This window comes from Marmota monax, unplaced genomic scaffold, assembly GCF_021218885.2.
Source record: "Marmota monax isolate L192 unplaced genomic scaffold, Marmota_monax_Labrador192_F-V1.1 WCK01_AAM20220418_F8-fsc00020, whole genome shotgun sequence".
Lineage (NCBI taxonomy): Eukaryota > Metazoa > Chordata > Mammalia > Rodentia > Sciuridae > Marmota > Marmota monax.
Genome location: NW_026692912.1, coordinates 21057236 through 21075081, shown reverse-complemented (window position 1 = coordinate 21075081; position 17846 = coordinate 21057236). Strand labels below are relative to the sequence as shown.

The window sequence follows — 17846 nt, the reverse complement described above, 5'->3', positions numbered from 1 at the left end:
CATACCTTGACAGCATCCTCACTTCCAGCACAGGCCCCACGCTCGATGAGGGAGTTGCCCATATCGATGACCCCACGGATCCGGTCAGCATTGGCATGTAGTTCTGCTTCAAAGGCCTGGTGCTTTTGGTGCTTGCTCTGAAAATGCCAAAACCACCTTTCAAAGCCAGCGCCTGTGAGGCACATCTTTAAGGCAGGATAGAGGCTCAAAGGGAGGGAGGGAGTGAAGGAACTTAGAAATGGGTCAAGAGTCAATGTACTTTATAGAAGGCAACCAGAAGGCGTGTGAAATGTAGGGTTTGATCTGTGAGGAGTTCAGTGAAGGTTCAGACTGGAAAAGAAAGGAAGCTCAGGAGCAGGGGATGAAAGTCAGTTCTGAAAGCGTCTGCCCTAGCTCACTGGGAGCAAGTCCCAGAAGCACACGCTTTCTAACATTCCACAGCAGATAGCAATGGCCATGTTCAATTTTGAGCATTCTTGTATGTCAACTTCCATCCATGGCTTTGTCCTTATTGAACAAAAGCTCTATGTGTGGGGATATCTCATCATCTAAGGCAGCCATCACCACATAGCAATAGATTTGATGGCTGGTTCTGTCCTTCATTGAGGAAAAAAATCTATAGTTCCTATAGAACTTGGCTTTGTTGGTGTATAATTTGGTAGCTGTCATTAATCAAAACATCGGGCTACTGTCAAAACATAGGCCTGATGACAGGTTGGAATTTACTCTTGCTAGGAAGAGAGGGCTGTAGAACTACAATGGTTTTCAAGAATTCATGAAGAAACAAAAGGCGCTGAAGCACTACAAGAAGCAATTGCAGGGACACAGCTGCAGCATGATTCTGCAAAAACACTTGGATGAGAAATGCAGCGTCTTAGGGGAAAGCGTTAATGGGGGGAAAAAACTAAAAGAAAAAAAGCACTAGATTTGGGTAAGAATTCTGCATCAAATGTTTCATTTCAGAGGCAGCAATTGTCAGAGGGTGCCTCCCCACCCCACCTGCAGTGGCTCAATTCGGCACCAACATGACATGTTGGTGTGGTCATACCCCACCCTCCTGATGGAAAACCCAAGGACAAAGGGTGTCTCAAAACACAGACCCTGACAAAAGTCACTCCCTCTTTTTTTTTTTTTTTAATATATTTATTTAGTTGTAGATGGACACACAGTATCTTTATTTATTTTTATGTGGTGCTGAGGATTGAACCCAGTACCTCACACGAGAGGTAACATTTTATCCTGAGCTATAGCCTCAGCCCTCTAAGTCCCTCTTTCATGTATTGCTCCAACCACTCTGGTTCAAACCCCACTTATTTTCTTTCTACACATTCCTTCCACTGACATGCAACTTTTTAAAAAAAATTCATTAAAAAAATTTTTTTTTTGTGGGAGACTCTGAACCCAGGGACAAACTTTACCACTTGAACTACAGCCCCAGCCCTTTTATTTTTTTGTTTCTTTTTTAGGAGAGCTTTATAGTTATTCTTTTTGAGACAGGGTTTTGCTAAATTCTTCACCCCTGAGTTGCTGGAGTTACAGGTGCGGATGTGTTACTTCTGAGCTACCTGCTGATGGACGTGTCTCCTTTCGCTGTGCAACATCTGCCTGCTCCTTTCTTAACCTCTGCTCCTGCTCCTCTCAAATCTGGACGCAAACCATGTCTCTCCACAGCTCTCTACCTGCACCTCTCCAGGGGGCAGCACCTCTGAATGCCAGAAAGGGTATGCATCCAACTCTCACCCCCCACCCCAGGCTAGACTGCCCTGCCTGGGCCACAGCAAGACTGAGACAAAAGTCTGTACATAAAAGCTACTTATTCCACTTTCAACAGAAGCATCTCTTGAAAGAAAGTGGTTAACTACTGCCCCGCAAATCAAACACTGTACAGAACTTGACTTGGGGGAGCAGAGAGGGTAGGGTTGCAGGCTAATTACAACAGAGAAAGCACATCCCACAGGGACACTTGGATGGAGGGTGATGGAGGATTAGAAATGAAAAGCCTGGATGAGAAGACACCAGCAGACCACATGTGAGCACAGAAACAGTACTCCACAGAGAACAACACAAATACCACAGCTCATGAATCTATTAACTCTTAAAAACATGGACAACTTACCAGCAGCTTGGAAAGCTACAAAAACAGATTAAAAGAACAAGAGTTCAGTACACTGATGTGAACACAAGTATCAGCTATTAAACAGACTCACCCTGCTGTTATACTTCCCCTGGGAAGCTCAGCGCAGTTAATAAGAGGGGTTACATAGATGTTTTGTAGCAGGCTTTGGTAGAGACAACTTAGGGAGGCGGCTTTCAAATGGCTCTAACCATTTAGTGAGGCTTTCCACTGTCAGCTTATTAAAATAGTTGTCACTGGCTTCACCATGGCCGCAAAGTGTTTTACAAGTATATCACCTTCAAAGATACCTTGTTTAACAGAACCTACTTAGTAACATGGGGCTATTTCATCCCATCAGCCCTGCTCACCTGGATGTTGGTGGGATCCTTGTACGACTCATCGCTTGCTGTCTGCAGTTTTTCACTGATCCAAGCTTCAATCTCATCTACATCCCGGCTGAACTGCTGGAGGGTCTGAGATTCTCCCAGCTTTGACCTTTTCTCAATCATTTGGGCTTTCAGGCGTCGCCACCTGAGAAAGTGAACCAGAAGAGCAAATGTGAACAGCCCTTTTGATGGAGACGGAAGCTGGAAGACGGGCAGGCCAGGCATGAGGGCTCGAATCCTGCCAGAGCTGGGAATGTTGTGCCACGGGACACCCACCTGTCCAAAACCTCATTGCGCCGGCTGGCAATGTCTCCTTTAGCATAGTGGCCGGCAGCGATGAGTTGGTCGGCAAAGGCCTGCAGGGCGGCGATCTTCTCCTCCTGGGGGCAAACAAAGGGTAAGGTGAAGTTAGCCAGGGCTGGGCTTTTCTACACTGCTGGTCTGCAGAAGAGAACAGTTATTTTGGGTGACTGGGAACTAGCTAGTGACAGGATCAGAATACACTGACACTTTAGAAGCAGGAGTGTAAAAAGCCAAAAGAAAGCTTGATTTTAATCATGACTAGAGTAGAGTTTTAATTTAGGAAGATTCCGGGTCACATTGGGGTAGGGCAAATGCTGGAACACTAGTAAATGTCAAACAATAAGGCTGCATAATAGGAAAATGTTATCAGACTTTTCTATCAAAAACAGAATAGTGTTTTGTTTTTTATATTCACATACTCACCTACCCACATTTCCTTCCTTTAAAAATGAAATGATTTTTTCTGTGACAAAACTAATACTTAATCCTCAACACTACTGGAATTTATTTAAAAATTTATAAGTCTATTTTTTTGTACTGGGACTGAACCCAAAGCCTGGTGCATATTAAGCACAGTCTACCATTAAGACACACCCCCAGCCCCAAAAGTTTTTTAAAAAGTTATTTATGAAAGTATTTTTCTGACCACAGAGGCATTCTTTGGAGATTTAATGGTATCTACATTGCTTATTTTTGTAGTTAACACCAGTATTTATGTTTTGTTTTGTTTGCAGTACTGGGGATTGAACTTGGGGCCTCTGGAATGCTAGCCAGGGCTCTACCACCCAGCTAAACCTTGAGCCCTAAAACAAGATTTTTTTTTAATATTTATTTTTTTAGATATAGTTGGACACAATATCTTTATTTATTTATTTTTTATGTGGTGCTGAGGATCGCCAGGGCCTCACATGCACTAGGCGAGTGCTCACCACTGAGCCACAATTCCAGCCCCCAAAACAAAATATTTTAATTTAAGGAAACTGTTGAATCTCTCTAGCTGAGAAAACCAAGTCAGTGACTGTTTTTCATTCTAACTGTTAAAAAGAGAAAATGCCAATCAGGAAAAAAATCTAGATTCAGACTCTATTGTTGAGGGCCTCACCTGGACATTGATAGCTTTGTCAAAGTCTTCGTGTTTTTTGATCAGAGCCTCCACGCTGTCCAGTGAGTCTCCTTTGTCTTCAGTGTTCAGGAAGGCCTCCCGGGCAGCCATCCAGTTCTCAGCTTGCTCACAATCCCGATGAAATAGCTGAAGAGGCAGACAGGCCAAGTGAGAAGATGGGGCCTTCTGCAAGGAAACCCCTGGTCAGAAACCTAGGCCACACGCACCTGCAATTCAAGGCACTGATCCAGCATCATTCTGCGTTGAACCCAGGCCTTCTCCAGATCTGCACGCTCCTGATCAAGAATATCGAGTTTCTCCTTGATCTCTGGGCTGGCATAGTGCCCATGAGCCAACAGCTGCTGCCCAAACTGCTCAAATGCCTGGAAAGTGCCAGCTCTGGCATCAATTTCTGTTCGGTGTTCCTGCCAAGTGGAGGGAAAGGATTAGATAACTGGCAGAAGATGCCCATGCAAGTGTCAACGAGTGGCTCACAACCATGGGCAGGGGCGAGGCTACTCAGCAGGCAGGTGTACCCACCTGGTGTCGCTCCAGCAGAGCTTCTGCTCCAGTGACATCCTTGGCTAGCTCATCTGAAGACACCAGCCCTCGTATTCCATTGATCCAAGACATGAGGTCCCTGGAAACCAGATCCAGGGACTATTACACTACCTGGCAAGCAGACCTCCCGCCCAGGAAAACAGACCCACATCATTCTTGCCTCAGAAGGTCATTTGGGGTTAATCTAGTCAGCTACTGCATGTGCTGGGTCTCTAGGCAAAGGGTTTCATAGCCTCTTGTTCTTCTCGATGAGATATTGCGGGGGCGAGGAAGCCCATCATTTCTCAAAGGGAAAATGAATAGCTTACAACTAAGACCTTTTACCGTATGGAATCCAAGTTCTAACAGAAGTAATACCCATTTTGAAGGCTTCAAATAAAAAGTCTTTCTTTAGGACAAAGTCTTGGAGCCCTAGGCCTAGGCACATTTAATCCATTTTTCATGGAAATAACAGTACAAGGGGGGTAACAAGTATATAGAGCAACATAGCATATGATTTTTTTTTTCCAAAGGCAAATACACAGTGATACAAAGCAGATCAGAGGATCCTAAGTCCTGGGAGTGGTTAGCTAAGGGATGGAGTGTTACTCTACGGTAAGAAAAAGGCTTCCAAACTTGGCAGATATGATGGCTACATAACAGCGACTACATTAAGAACCAGGGTATGGCACACTTGTTACTTGATCTTTGCCTCAAAAAAGAGGAAAAAAATCCCAAATTAGTAACTGAGACACCCTATCTGAGACCTAGAAAGGAAAGTGGCCTCATCCACCTACTCCCATCCAAATAGGAATCACCTGACACTGCACACATACGTATGTGGGCAAGAACACTGCTAAAGAGCACAACACACCCAGACAGTACTACTGAACAAGTTACACATTGCCCACCCCACAGAACACTATGTAACCATTAAAAGACTGAGGCACCAGACCAAAGGACAGTCTACAAGACAACGGTCCTGGACTAAAAAAAAAAAAAAAAATGCTAATGTCATGAAAGGGCGGAGGGATATTGTTCTAGGTTAAAGGAAACTAAGACAAGACTACCAAATGCACTAGGAATCCTTGTCTGGACCTTGGATCAAGAATAAGCCTTAGTAATAAAATATATAATGGAATGCAGGTATGGCAGCACATGGCCTATAATCCTAGTGACTCAGGAGGCCAAGGCAGGAGGATTGCAAATTTTAGGCCAGCCCCAGCAATCTGGCAAAACCCTGTCCCAAAATAATAATAATAATTTAAAAAAGAAGGGCTAGGGATGCAGCTCAGTGGTAGAGTGCCACTGAGTTCACTTCTCAGTATCTCTTCCCTTCTAAAAAGGGGGGAAAAAAACCCCCAAAAAACAACAACAACAAAAAAAGAGAGTGTGTGTGTGTGTATAAATATAAATATATATATAAAGACTGAAAAACGAACTGAATATGGACACACTTGGTTTTTTGGGAGTGATAATGGAAATGTAGTTTACTGTCAGTGTTGGGAGATGTATGCTCATGTGTTCAGAGGCAAAGTGTCAGGGATATTCAACCTGCTTACAGGTGCTTAAACAAAAAAGTGTCCACAGATAATAAATAAAGTTAACTGGTGACTACTGGTGATAGCATCACAGTTGCTCCTTTTGTCATTCTTTCAGATACTCTGTGGCCTTGAAATGCTTCTAAAAATTTTTTTGATGAAAAAGACTAAAGTATATCAATATTAAGTGAAAAATATAAAACCATTTAGCATGTGGATGGGGCTGGGGCTCAGTGGTAGCGCATTTGCCTGGTATGTGTGAGGCGCTGGGTTTGATTCTCGGCATCATATACAAATAAATAAAATAAAGGTCTATCAACTAAAAAAAAAAACATTTAGCAAAAGGATGAGGAGGTGAGAATGTCTACATGTGTGTACACAGGAAAATAGACTTAAAAAGATGATTCTATATTCTAGATCTCTGAGCAATATTTAATTTTTACCGGAAATCGCTAAGAAAGCGCTGCAGGTCATGGGAGTCACCCAACTTCGCCTTGCGTTGGTCTGCACGTTTCCCAAGGCTGGTCCAGGCCTGATTTAATTCAGTGCACTTTTCTTTAAGGTCCTCTGCAGACTCCGGGTGAGACTGGATCAGGCGCTGGGCTGTCTCCCCGAGAGAATTTACCTATGGGAAGAAAACAGTGAGAAAACACAAATAAGGGAGCTGAGCTCTGCAGAGAGTAAGACTTGGCTCTGCTTCATGCACCTCTCACCTTGTCACCGAGAGCTGCAAGGTCCCTCTCGAAGCCCTCATGCTTGCGCTGCAGGGCCTGGACGCTGGCCAGATCATGACCATAGTTGTCTGTGTTTAGAGCCTGATTCTTCTCTTCAATCCATTCTTTGGTCTCATCGGCATCTCTGTAGATCAAACACTCATTCAGATTAACAATCACTGAGATTAGCCAGGCGCAATAGTGCATGCCCATAATCCCAGCAGCTCAGGAGGCTGAGGCGGGAGGATACTAAGGTACTCAGTAAGGCCCTAAGCAATTTAGCGAGACCCTGTCTTAAAAAATAAAAGGGGCTGGGGATGTGGTTCAATGATAAAGTGCTCCTGGGTTCAATCCCTGGCACTAAATAAATAAATAAATAATAAAATAAATAAACAAATAAAAAGGGCTGTGGAAGTAGTTGAGTGGTAGAGCACCCTGGGTTCAATCCCCAGTACAGCAAAGATAAAAACTCAATAAACAAATAAATAAATAAATTATCAGAATTGTTTGTCTTGGTTCCAGGATGAACAGAAAAAAATCCTTCTGGTATTTGTACCTTTGTCAGAGGTAAGCACCTATAGTTCTAGGAAGAGGAGGAACACCACGTCTGCACTCTCAGTACTTACAAGCATCAGCCTGTGACAGATATGGCCCTACGTGCCAGAGAGTTCACATATTAGCAAGGCCCAGCCGATACTCTGGGACCCCAGTCAGTAAGTCTGCCCATCCACATCAGGCAGACAGTCCCCCTTCTCCCTCGTCTGGCCCCCTCACCTGTGGAATCTCTGTACTTCATGGGCACTGCCCAAGAGCTGGCTCCGCTCCTCAGCCAGCTGCTGCAGGGACCGCCAGCGCTCATTCAGTTCCTGCGGGAAAGTGGCAATGTCAGCCCTGCTTCCATCCTCCTCCATTATACTCACAACCAGGTCTTTGGAAAATGACTTAAATTGACAGTACATATAACTTCCTGTGTCCAACCTTCCTGGTGGAATAAATGAGTATACAACAACAAAATTTCAGGAAATCAAAATCAGCCATATCCAATGACTGGCATTCACCCAATTGCCTGACCTAGGAATCCCCTTTGGAACAGGCATACACACAGCTAACTCATCCTCACTCTATTCTGGCCTTGGGCCTGGCATGTGGCACCTGCCTCCTGAACAACTGTCGAGTGGAGAAATGCCAGAGCCTCTAGCTCCAACACTTGCCCAACTGCATCCTCAGGCTAGAGCAGACCTGGGAAGAGTTGGCATCTGCCCCAGATGCTCAGGGGCATTTTTAGGAGATCCAGGGACTGCAGACAGGAAAGGAATGTAGTGAAGGAAAGCAGGAGGGTCAGTGGAGCTGCTCACTGATTCTTACCTTGATGGAATTGAAGGTAGCCACGGTGTGAACCATCAGGCGAGCAGACTACATAAGGAAGAGAGAAGAGGAAAACCCAATCAAGCTTACGCCAGCTAAGAGACAGAGATCTGAGCTTCAAGTGCCACCAAGTAGGTCCAATGGTCAACCAAAAACCATGAAGGGGATAGCAGCAACATTGAAAACAGAAACATTAATAAAAGCTATCAACCTGAGAAAGACATGAGAAAAGCCACAGTGCACAGTCAGACCCAGCTCCATGACTAGATACACGGGGGAAGAGTTTTCACCAAAACCATGTTGTCTTTTTTAGAACTAGGGATCGAACTCAGGGCTTTGTGTATGTGAGGTAAGCACTCTGCAACTGAGCTACATCCCAACCTTCAAAAACCACATTGTAACAGGCGGTTGGGCAGAAAAAACAGCTCAAAGATTAATAAGTGCCTTAAAACTTGTCCATGTTACAGAACATTCTAGGAAACACTCAATTTAACATTTGCCAGCAGCTCAGATAGTGAGGTGTACTAAAAACTCAACCTGTCTGAAACAGCTATGAGGCTGCTGTTCCCTCTAACAGGATCTTCCTGAAGGAAGGTCAACAGCTTCACCAAAGGAAAAAGGAATAAGTCAGCGAGTTAGTTCTCTTCTCACTTCTAAAAATCTTAAGTACCCCCAGACTATAGAGCCCACCCAATTTATGTGAAAGAAACCACTTGGCACACACTCCTTTTAGCCCCCCAGAGAAGAGCAGGGGAGTAAGCTCACCATGGTCACATGACCTGCCCCAGGTGACATGCAGGTGTGTGCAGGGCCCCTGTCCCTAACCCTCTCAGAAAGAGGAGGCGTTGGTGTCCACAAAGATCTCTAAACACAGTTTGGGGGGAGGACCACTATGGTGCCAGGAAACCGCAAAATGGTCAGATAAGTAGCTATCACCTATTCAAATCACCATCAATTTTTGTTATATGAGAAAAATTAAGATTGAAAAGAGGAAAGTTGAATCAAAGGAAAAATGTCCCAGCCCCTCAACTGAGTCTATTTAATGAGAGAGAGTAGTCAGAGCCAGTGAATGAACCCCACTGTTGGCGGCCTGAGCCCCCAGGACAGGGCAGACAGGTCAGTGCAGGTGCAAATATGAGCAGAAGACAAACGGTGAGAGGCTTTTGGATTTAGGTTTGCATGCTTTCTTCCTATACCAGGTAGACAGACTGTGTGTGTGTGTGTGTGTGTGTGTGTGTTTTAACTTTAAAAACAATTTTTTTTTTTAGTTGTAGTTGGACACAATACCTTTATTTATTTTTATATGGTGCTAAGGATGGAACCAGGGCCTCACACATGCTGGGTAAGTGCTCTACCAGTGAGACCCAGTCCCAGCTCAGTAGAAATACTTTTTTTTTTTTTTTTAAATATTTATTTTTTAGTTGTAGTTGGACACAATACATTTATTTTATTTATTTATATGTGGTGATGAGGATTGAACCCAGGGCCTCACACGTGCTAGGCGAGTGCTCTACCGCTGAGCCACAACCCCAGCCCACCAGTAGATATACTTTTAAAAGCAGAAATCTCAGGGCTGGGGTTGTGGCTCAGAGGTAGAGCTCTTGCCTACCATGCATGAGGCACCGGGTTCGATCCTCAGCACCACATAGAAATAAAATAAGATATTGTGTCCACTGAAAAAACTAAAAAATAAATATTAAAAAAATTCTCTCTAAAAAAAAAAAAAGATAAGATATTGTGTCCACCTATAACTAAAAAATAAATATTTTTTAAAAAGTTATTTTTTTTAAAAAAGCAGAAATTTAGCAGACACATGCCTATAATCCCAGTGACTTGGGAGGCTGAGGCAGGAGGATCGTTAAGTTTGAGACTAGCCTCACCAACTTAGTGAGGCCCTAAGTAACTTAGTGAAAACCCTGTCTCTAAATAAAATATTAAAAAAAGGGCTGGGGATGTGGCTCAGTGGTTAAGCACCCCTGGGTCCCTGGGTTCAACACCTAGTATCAAAAAAAAAAAAAAAAAAAAAAAAAGGAGAGATCAGCGATCAAGTGACAGACAGTCATACAAGCTGGGTTAGGAGGGAAGATGCTAGAATTGAGAGTCCAACTAAATCTCACTTTTCTGTATGACGTGGTGTGTATGTGTGTGTGGTACTGAGGACTGAGGATTAAACCAGGAGCTATACTCTCAGACTTTTCTTCTTCTTCTTCTTTTTTTTTTTTGATAAAGTCTTAGTAAGTTGCTGAGGCTAGCCTTGAACTTGAGGTTCTCCTGCCTCAGCTCCACAGTAGCTAGAATTATAGGCCTAGGTCCCTAAGCTTAATAGCAGGAAACCTTTCTTAGGCTACAGGAATCAAAGGTTAGACAGATAATTAAATGGTGGTGGTAGGGAGGTTTATTCTCTTTCCGTTCTCAGTCATTTATGTGTTTTTATCATTTGTCTTGGACTGCCATCCTACCAGTCTGATGCTGTGCTGCATTTGAGGTGTCTCTGGCATAGACAGGATCTGCCCACTCTGAGCATCCAAACATAAGCACTTTGTTTCTGTGTATTACACATCACATTTCCAGAGACTGATAGAACACAATATCAAGGTCAGAAAAAAGCCAGCCCAAATGAGTCCAGAGATTACCAAAGGTCCCAGAATAGCAGAATACTTAGAAAAAGGCACATCAGAAAGACATGAAATGCTGCATGTTCCTGTAAAACTCTTAGGGACAATAACTTGCAAAGGAGTTCTTACCTTCCACGGGGAGGCCGTCTTGGAATCTGTTTCATCCTAGTTAAAGAAGCAGCAGTTTAGGCAGCGTGCAGGTGGGCTCAGCACTCCCACCAAAGACTCTAGCTTTCCCCAAGGGAGTTCACAGGTCAGTGAACAAAACTGAATCACTCTCTATAACTTAAAAAGTTTACCACCAGCTAGCAAAAACACCCAAGACTTTTGGAAGAAATTATACAAACAAATAGAAAAATTACAAATTTTTCAAATCTCCAGTAGAATTGGAGAAAATGAGTCAGCTTAATAAGAAAACGACCAACTTTTCTTTAGGTCATATGAAAGGATTCTTTGAAAGAGGTAAAAACCAAACCTAAAGTGGTAGCTGTGCATAAAGTTTTAGAAAACTGAAGAGATATAAAATTTTTGGTCTTTTGGAGAAGGCAAATAGAAATCAGTATCTAGAGTTTCTTTTCCACAGAATTTTACACACGAAAGGATCTCTGATGTTCAGGAACAGAAATCCTCAAGAAGCAGCTCTTGACTTTACATTGTTCCCACGATCTACCTCCTTCTCATGTCCAAGTTCCACACAGAGGCTCCTGCAACTTACCCTGGGCATCATGCCATACACCTCCTATAAGGAGAGAGAGAGAAACCAATTTTATCTTCACAGGAAATAAAACCTCCCAAAACATTCAATACTGTAACAAAAGAAAGACTAGAATGCTAGCCCATTGGCCAGCAGAACTTCAAGTCATTATTCATATGCAGAACCTTTTATTTATTTAAGAAACTTGTGAAACTGCCATTAATTAAGGGCTATGTAAATATTCCACAACTTTCACAGGAGTACATAAAAACTTAGGAGAACACAAAAGCCCCCGACTGGATGAAGAGTGAGAGATAATGGCCCAAGGAAGTTGAGGGCACACAGAGGACTGCACCTCCATTCAAGCCACCATTCTGTACTCTGAAATATCACTCCGGGAGCACTGAAGAGCACAGTAAGAAGCCAAGTTGCTCCCTAATGGCAACAATGCCTGGCTCCTAGATGAAGATACCCACCTGCTGCTGCACAGCCTGGACTTCCTCTGCCATCAGACCTTCAGACTCCAGGTCTTCAGCCACCTTGTTAATGTCCTTCAGCCGGGACTCATTGGCCTTCAGATCCTTTAAAGCAAACGCCATCATAACTAAACCCACAACAGCCAATCAAGAGAGAAGAGGGCCAAGGATATCCACAAAAATGGCTTGAGCCTAGAAAGATCTGCTCTATGGCGTCCTATGAATTGTTTTCTCTACTCTTCAAGGGGTCTGGGTCAGGAAATCCTGACTGCAGCTATCAAGGGAAAAAATAATAGGGTTCTAAAGCAGTCTGTCTCAAATTTACTTGATTAATTATGGATAAAAAATAATTACTCACTTCAAATGTAGATTTAAGTAAATATTTTTAAGGGAAGAAACAGTGTTAAAATGTGATTTAAAGTCCAATGACTAAAGAACAGAGAAAGGAGGGAGACAAAGAAAAAAGAGGTAGAGAGAGATGAGGCAGGGAGAGAAATCCTTCTCCCACTTTTTTTTTTTTATATTGGGCATTGAACCCAGGGGTGCGTAACCACTGAAACACATATCCCCAGTCTTCTATTGTATGAAACAGGGTCTTGCTAAATTGTTGAGGCTGGCTTTGAATTTGCGATCCTCCTGCCTCAGCCTCACAAACCGCTGAGATTATAGGAATGTGCCATAGCACCCAGCTCATCCTCCCACATTTTAATTGGTTATAAGGATACTCTTGGGGCTGGGGTTGTAGCTTAGAGGTAAAGCGCTTGCCTTGCATACTTGAGGCACGGGGTTCAATCCTCAGCACCACATAAAAATAAATGAAATAAAGATATTGTGTCCATCTACAACTAAAACAACAAAAAAAGATACTCTTAGTCAGGCACAGTGGTGCATGCCTGCAATCTCAGCGGCTTGGGAGGCTAAGGCAGGAGGATCATGAGTTCCTCTCTACTAAAATACGAAACAGGGCTGAGATGTGGCTCAGTGCCCGAGTTCAATCCCTGGTACCCCTCCAAAAAAAGAATACTCTTACTCTGAATATAAGAAAAATATGTGCTAAATCATACAATGGACTATTATTCACCAGTAACAGGAAATGGAATACCAATACATGACATAAGGATGAATTCTAAAAATACATTAATAAAAGAAACCAATCACTTAAAAAAAAATCACAATTCCATTTATATGAAATGTGCAGAATAAGAAAATCTACACATAGGGACTGGGATTGTAGCTTAGTGGTAAAGCCCTTGCCTAGCATGTGTGAGGCACTAGGTTCAATCCTCAGCACCACATAAAAATAAATAAATAAAATAAAGGTATTGTGTCCATCTGTAGCTTAGGAACAACAACGACAAAAAATTTAGGTGCAAAGAACAATGGTAGAATGTTTGCTTAGCATGCAACAGGCCCTGGGCTTAATTTCTGTAGCACCAAAACAAAACAAAAAAAGTAGATTAGTTGCTAAGGTTTGTGAGCATTGGGAAAAATGCACAGTGACTGCTTTATGGATATATGGTTTTCTTTTCAGGTAATACTGTCTTGGCACTAGATAAAGGTGGTAGCTACATAACATCATGAAGGTACTAAATACCACCAAATCCTATGCTTTAATATGGTTAACTTTGTTACATAAATTTTACTTCATTAAAAAAAAAAAAAAAAAAAAAAAGCTGGGCACCATGATGCATGCTTATAATCCCAGTAACTTGGAAGCCTGAAATAAGAGGACTTCAAGTTCAAGGCCAGAGGCAGCAATTTAGCAAGGCCCCAAGCAACTGAGTGAGACCTTGACTCAAAATAAAATATAAAAAGGGTTGGAGAGGTAGAGGGGTAGAGGCTCAGTAATCTGTGGTCAAAAAAATCAAGAAAACCAGGGGCTGGGGCTGTAGCTCCGTAGTAGAGCGCTTGCCTAGTACATTCAAGGCACTGGGTTCAATCCTCAGCACAACATAAAAATAAATAAAGGTATAAAATTAAAAAAAAACACAAAAAAACAAGAAAACGAATCAGTGATTTCCAAGCTCATCTGTGAAGACATCCCATACCTTCTGGAAGTCATCAAATTTCTTCTGCAGCACCTCAACCTGTTCTAAGTCTGCACCGACCTCTTCGCTCGTGAGAGCAGCTTCCTTTTCATTGATCCACTGCTGCAGCTCGTTTGCCTCCCGGAACAACATAAACTTCTTGCAACTCTTCTCCAACATGCCTTTCCGCTTCTCCCCCAGTTCCAGCAGAGAGTGATATCTGATGTAAGTCAAGAGGGTGACAAGAAGGGCAGAAGTGGTTAGATGGTAAGTACTAGAGATGAGAACACAAACTCAAACCACTAGGTTTCTCCAAGATGCGATTCAAGGCATGAGTTTGTAAAGATGGTGCCCTAGTGACAAAGGATCAGAATGCATGGATGAGGATTCCAAATACCCACACCACAGCCTCGGGGATGAGCATACCCTGTAGCGTTCACAACTAGGTGGCCACGACAGCTAGGCACACATATCCCAAGCCAATCCAGCACTTACAACATCACGACCAGATGACCAAAACCCAAGCATTTAGCAGGGTTCATGCGACTAGAGCAGAGAGTGAGATGAGGTTGCATAATATATACAGAGGGTTTTCGCATTTTTTTAAAAAAATAATTCTCCAAGCAGCCTCCAAGTAGAAGGTACACCAGACTTTAAAACAATCTCATAAGGACGTCTGTATCTTTGGATCAGTAGGACATTTCTAAAATTATAGACTTGTTTTTCAGAAAGTCATGGCAACTTCAGAAGGGCAATCAGGTGGAGTACAGAGTACCTGTACAGTTTCATTACCAGGAAGTCCTAAGAAGAATCAAAGACTATTCTAACCCTTGGGAACTGAAGTACAAAAAGTTGAACTCCCACTCTCCTTAGAGACATGAGAATGACAAATGATAAAAAAACTAAAAGTTAAAAAAAGAAAATTCTAAAATCACCATTAAATCTAAGCTTCCCAAACAAAAAAGCAATGAGTTACAAGGAATGCAGGCACTCTAAGAGAGCCATTCAACCTCCTTCCTCCTAAGGATTCCACAGGCTTGCCTTCACTTTGGCTGGTGACAGTGGAGTATACCAGGAGACCAAGAGCAGGGGACCAACACCACTCTGAATGCACAGCTGCACATAAAGCAACTGATGAGAGCAGCAGTCACCCGCAGCACAGCTCACCAAATCCTCTCTCCTGCCAGCAAAGCTGCTGCACAGATGCCTGCCCCTCCCACCACCTCATCTTCCTAGATGAATAAGTGCCTTGGAGAGAAGCAGCAGAGGGAGGATGGACAGGCTAGCAGTGGACACAGGGAGCCCAGCGAGGCTCTTGGCCTACTCACAGTTCTTCCACCTGTTTCATACGCAGAGATACACTGCCGGCCTCCTTAGTTATGCGTGTCCTGCACAGAGGGGGTATAGCAAAAGCATGCACAAATTAGTGGGATTAATCCACAGGGATGAAAAGCAGCAGCTCCGACTGGTGCCATGATGATGGATGCTTAGAGTGGGGAAAATTAAGGAGTCACTCAAAAGCTCTTAGAAGCAGTCCAGGCCATGAATGAAATCACAGTAGGGAAGAAGCAGGAAAATTTAAATCAGAGTGTTAGTTCACCTTCATCTTCCTGACACATCTGCCATGCTTGAGGCAGACTTTCCTGTACTGCAAGCACTATTAACTTCATAGAACAAAGCCCAGGGACAAAATGCACTTGGAAAGAAATTTTACTGATTGATAATAGCCAATTTAGCCATATATATATGACAACGTTTCTGCTCTTGTATTAATGACCAAGGCTGCTGATAAGAACATGAATCCAAAGCTCTCCTTATCTCAACACTAAGAGAGTCTGGACATACACAAATAAATTCTAGCGTTTTCAAGAACCATTATGAATCAGAAGAGTTCCACTGTTATAAACTCTAATGGGAATGCATGTTCTGGATGCTTGCCAAGCATCCAAAGCCATTGATCTCATAGGAGTAAGATATGCCCTAAGGGAGGGCATAAGTCAACAAGGTGGCTTAACTATAGTAATGAGGATAGAGACATTTCACAAAAAAATAAACGCCATCCTTAGAATACAAAGCTATGGTACAGAGAAAAGTTCTCTAAGTAGCCATCCAAAGAGGGAGGCACATCTGAGGGGGGAAAAAATCTGAAAATCCATTTCAAAAAAGCATCTTGAACCACAAGAGAAAGATTAAGACGGCAATGTTTAGAAAAATGCCATTTAGAAAAAGAAACAAACGGGAGAAAAATGAAACACAGGAGATTAAGGTATCAGAGATTTGAGGCTCAAACAGGGAGGTAGGTGGATTAAAAGTGACTTGGGGAAAGCAAGAGGAAGGCAGACTAGCTGCAGAGGCCTCAAAACTCCACCTATACCTGCAGGGCACAGACCAAGCCCCTAGTGATGCCTGACCCTTGGTGTCAACTGTGTGCCCCTTACTGGTTGTCGATCTGCTCCTGCCGCAGCGCTATGCTGCCCTGCTCCTCTAGGAGGTTCTCCCGGGAGGCTGACTGGGCAGGGTCCAGCTTCTTCACATATGCAGCCGGCACAAAACCCTGACGATCGTTCACTTCCACTTTCCACCAGTCCTAAGAGAAAAAAGGAAGAGAAGTGAGAGCAATTCCTTTCCTGAGAAAGAACCCGTGTAGGCCTGTGTATCTGCGTGCACATATACACCTAAGAGAGCTCTGAGCATTTTAAGAAGCTGTGACAGAATCAGTCACTGTGCACTGTCATGCACAGAGTCACAGGTGAAGCAGAAATGCCAGAAACCACAAAGGACTATCTTCCCTTTGCTTAGAGACTCCAGAACTGTGCTGTGCAATACTTCAGCCAATACTATTTAACTTTCAGTAAGTCAGAATTAAGTTCAATAAATACCTCAGTTGTAGCTAGGAGGCTGAGGCTAGAGGATTATAAATTCCAGGCAGGCCTAGGAAACATAGCAAGACCTGGTCCCAAGATAAAAAAATAAGAAGTGCTGGGAATCTAGCTCAGTGGCAGAGCACCCCTGGGCTCATTCCCAAATACTGTAAAAATAAAAACAAAACCCAACTCAGTTGTAGACAGGTGTCATGTCAGTGCATACCTATCATCTCAGCTACTCAGGAGGATAAGGCAGGAAGACGACAAGTCCAAAGCCAATCTAAACAATTTAGTAAAACCATATAAGACAAAGTTTTATTTAATTAATTGATTTTTTTTGGGGGGGGAGTGGGAGTTGGAGGTTGGTACCTGGGATTGAACCTAGGGGCACTTAACCACTGAGCCATATCCCTATCCCTTTTTAAAAATTTTTTAATGTTGAGATGGGGGCGGAAGATCTTGCTAAGTTGTCAAGGCTGGCTTTGAACTTGCAATCCTCCTGCCTCAGTCTCCTGAACAGCTAGAATTATAGAAATGTACTATGGTGCCTGGCATTATTTACTTATTTTTGGTATTGGGGATTGAATAAAGGGGAGCTTTACTACTGAGCCACATCCCCAGCTCTTTTTTTTCTGTATTTTATTTAGAGACTGGGTTCATGGAGTTGCTAAGGGCCTCACTAAATTTCTGAGACTGGCTTTGAACTCCTAATCCTCCTGCCTCAGCCTCCCAAAATGCTGAGATTAAAGGTGTACAACACTGTGCCTGGCTCCTTTTTACTTTTTATTTTGAGACAGGGTCTTGGTAAGTTGCTTAGGGCTTTGCTCTATTGCTGAGGCTGGCCTTGAACTTTTGATCCTCCTGTTTCAGCCTCCTGAGTTGGAGATTATAGGCTTACACCCCTCACACGACTAAATCAAAATTTTAAAAGGGCCATAGCTGGGAGTGGTGAGGTATGCCTGTAATCCGAGTAACATGGGAGCCTAAAGCAGGATTGCAAATTTGTTTTGTTTTTTTTTTTTTTTTTTTTTAAGAGAGAGGAAGGAGAGAGAGAGAGAGAGAATGAATTTTAATATTTATTTTTTAGTTCTCGGCGGACACAAC

General features: G+C 43.0%; 1 protein-coding gene across 6 annotated transcripts in view; it reads right to left on the bottom strand.

Moving 5' to 3' along the window:
• Sptan1 (spectrin alpha, non-erythrocytic 1) overlaps positions 1 to 17846 on the bottom strand; it is a 71176-nt gene that overhangs the window by 17447 nt on the left and 35883 nt on the right. For 3 of the 6 annotated variants that reach the window (XM_058581812.1, XM_058581815.1, XM_058581816.1), the window contains 16 exons: positions 16317 to 16465; positions 15207 to 15266; positions 13900 to 14098; positions 11852 to 11956; positions 11397 to 11420; positions 10811 to 10846; positions 8067 to 8114; positions 7476 to 7567; positions 6702 to 6846; positions 6432 to 6613; positions 4448 to 4547; positions 4135 to 4332; positions 3908 to 4054; positions 2779 to 2882; positions 2485 to 2647; positions 6 to 137 (listed from right to left, as the gene is read on the bottom strand). In XM_058581812.1, coding sequence (XP_058437795.1) covers positions 6 to 137; positions 2485 to 2647; positions 2779 to 2882; positions 3908 to 4054; positions 4135 to 4332; positions 4448 to 4547; positions 6432 to 6613; positions 6702 to 6846; positions 7476 to 7567; positions 8067 to 8114; positions 10811 to 10846; positions 11397 to 11420; positions 11852 to 11956; positions 13900 to 14098; positions 15207 to 15266; positions 16317 to 16465 — 1884 coding nt within the window. The remainder of the gene's footprint in view (positions 1 to 5; positions 138 to 2484; positions 2648 to 2778; positions 2883 to 3907; positions 4055 to 4134; positions 4333 to 4447; positions 4548 to 6431; positions 6614 to 6701; positions 6847 to 7475; positions 7568 to 8066; positions 8115 to 10810; positions 10847 to 11396; positions 11421 to 11851; positions 11957 to 13899; positions 14099 to 15206; positions 15267 to 16316; positions 16466 to 17846) is intronic. The other 3 variants (XM_058581814.1, XM_058581817.1, XM_058581813.1) reach the window with 2 other exon arrangements.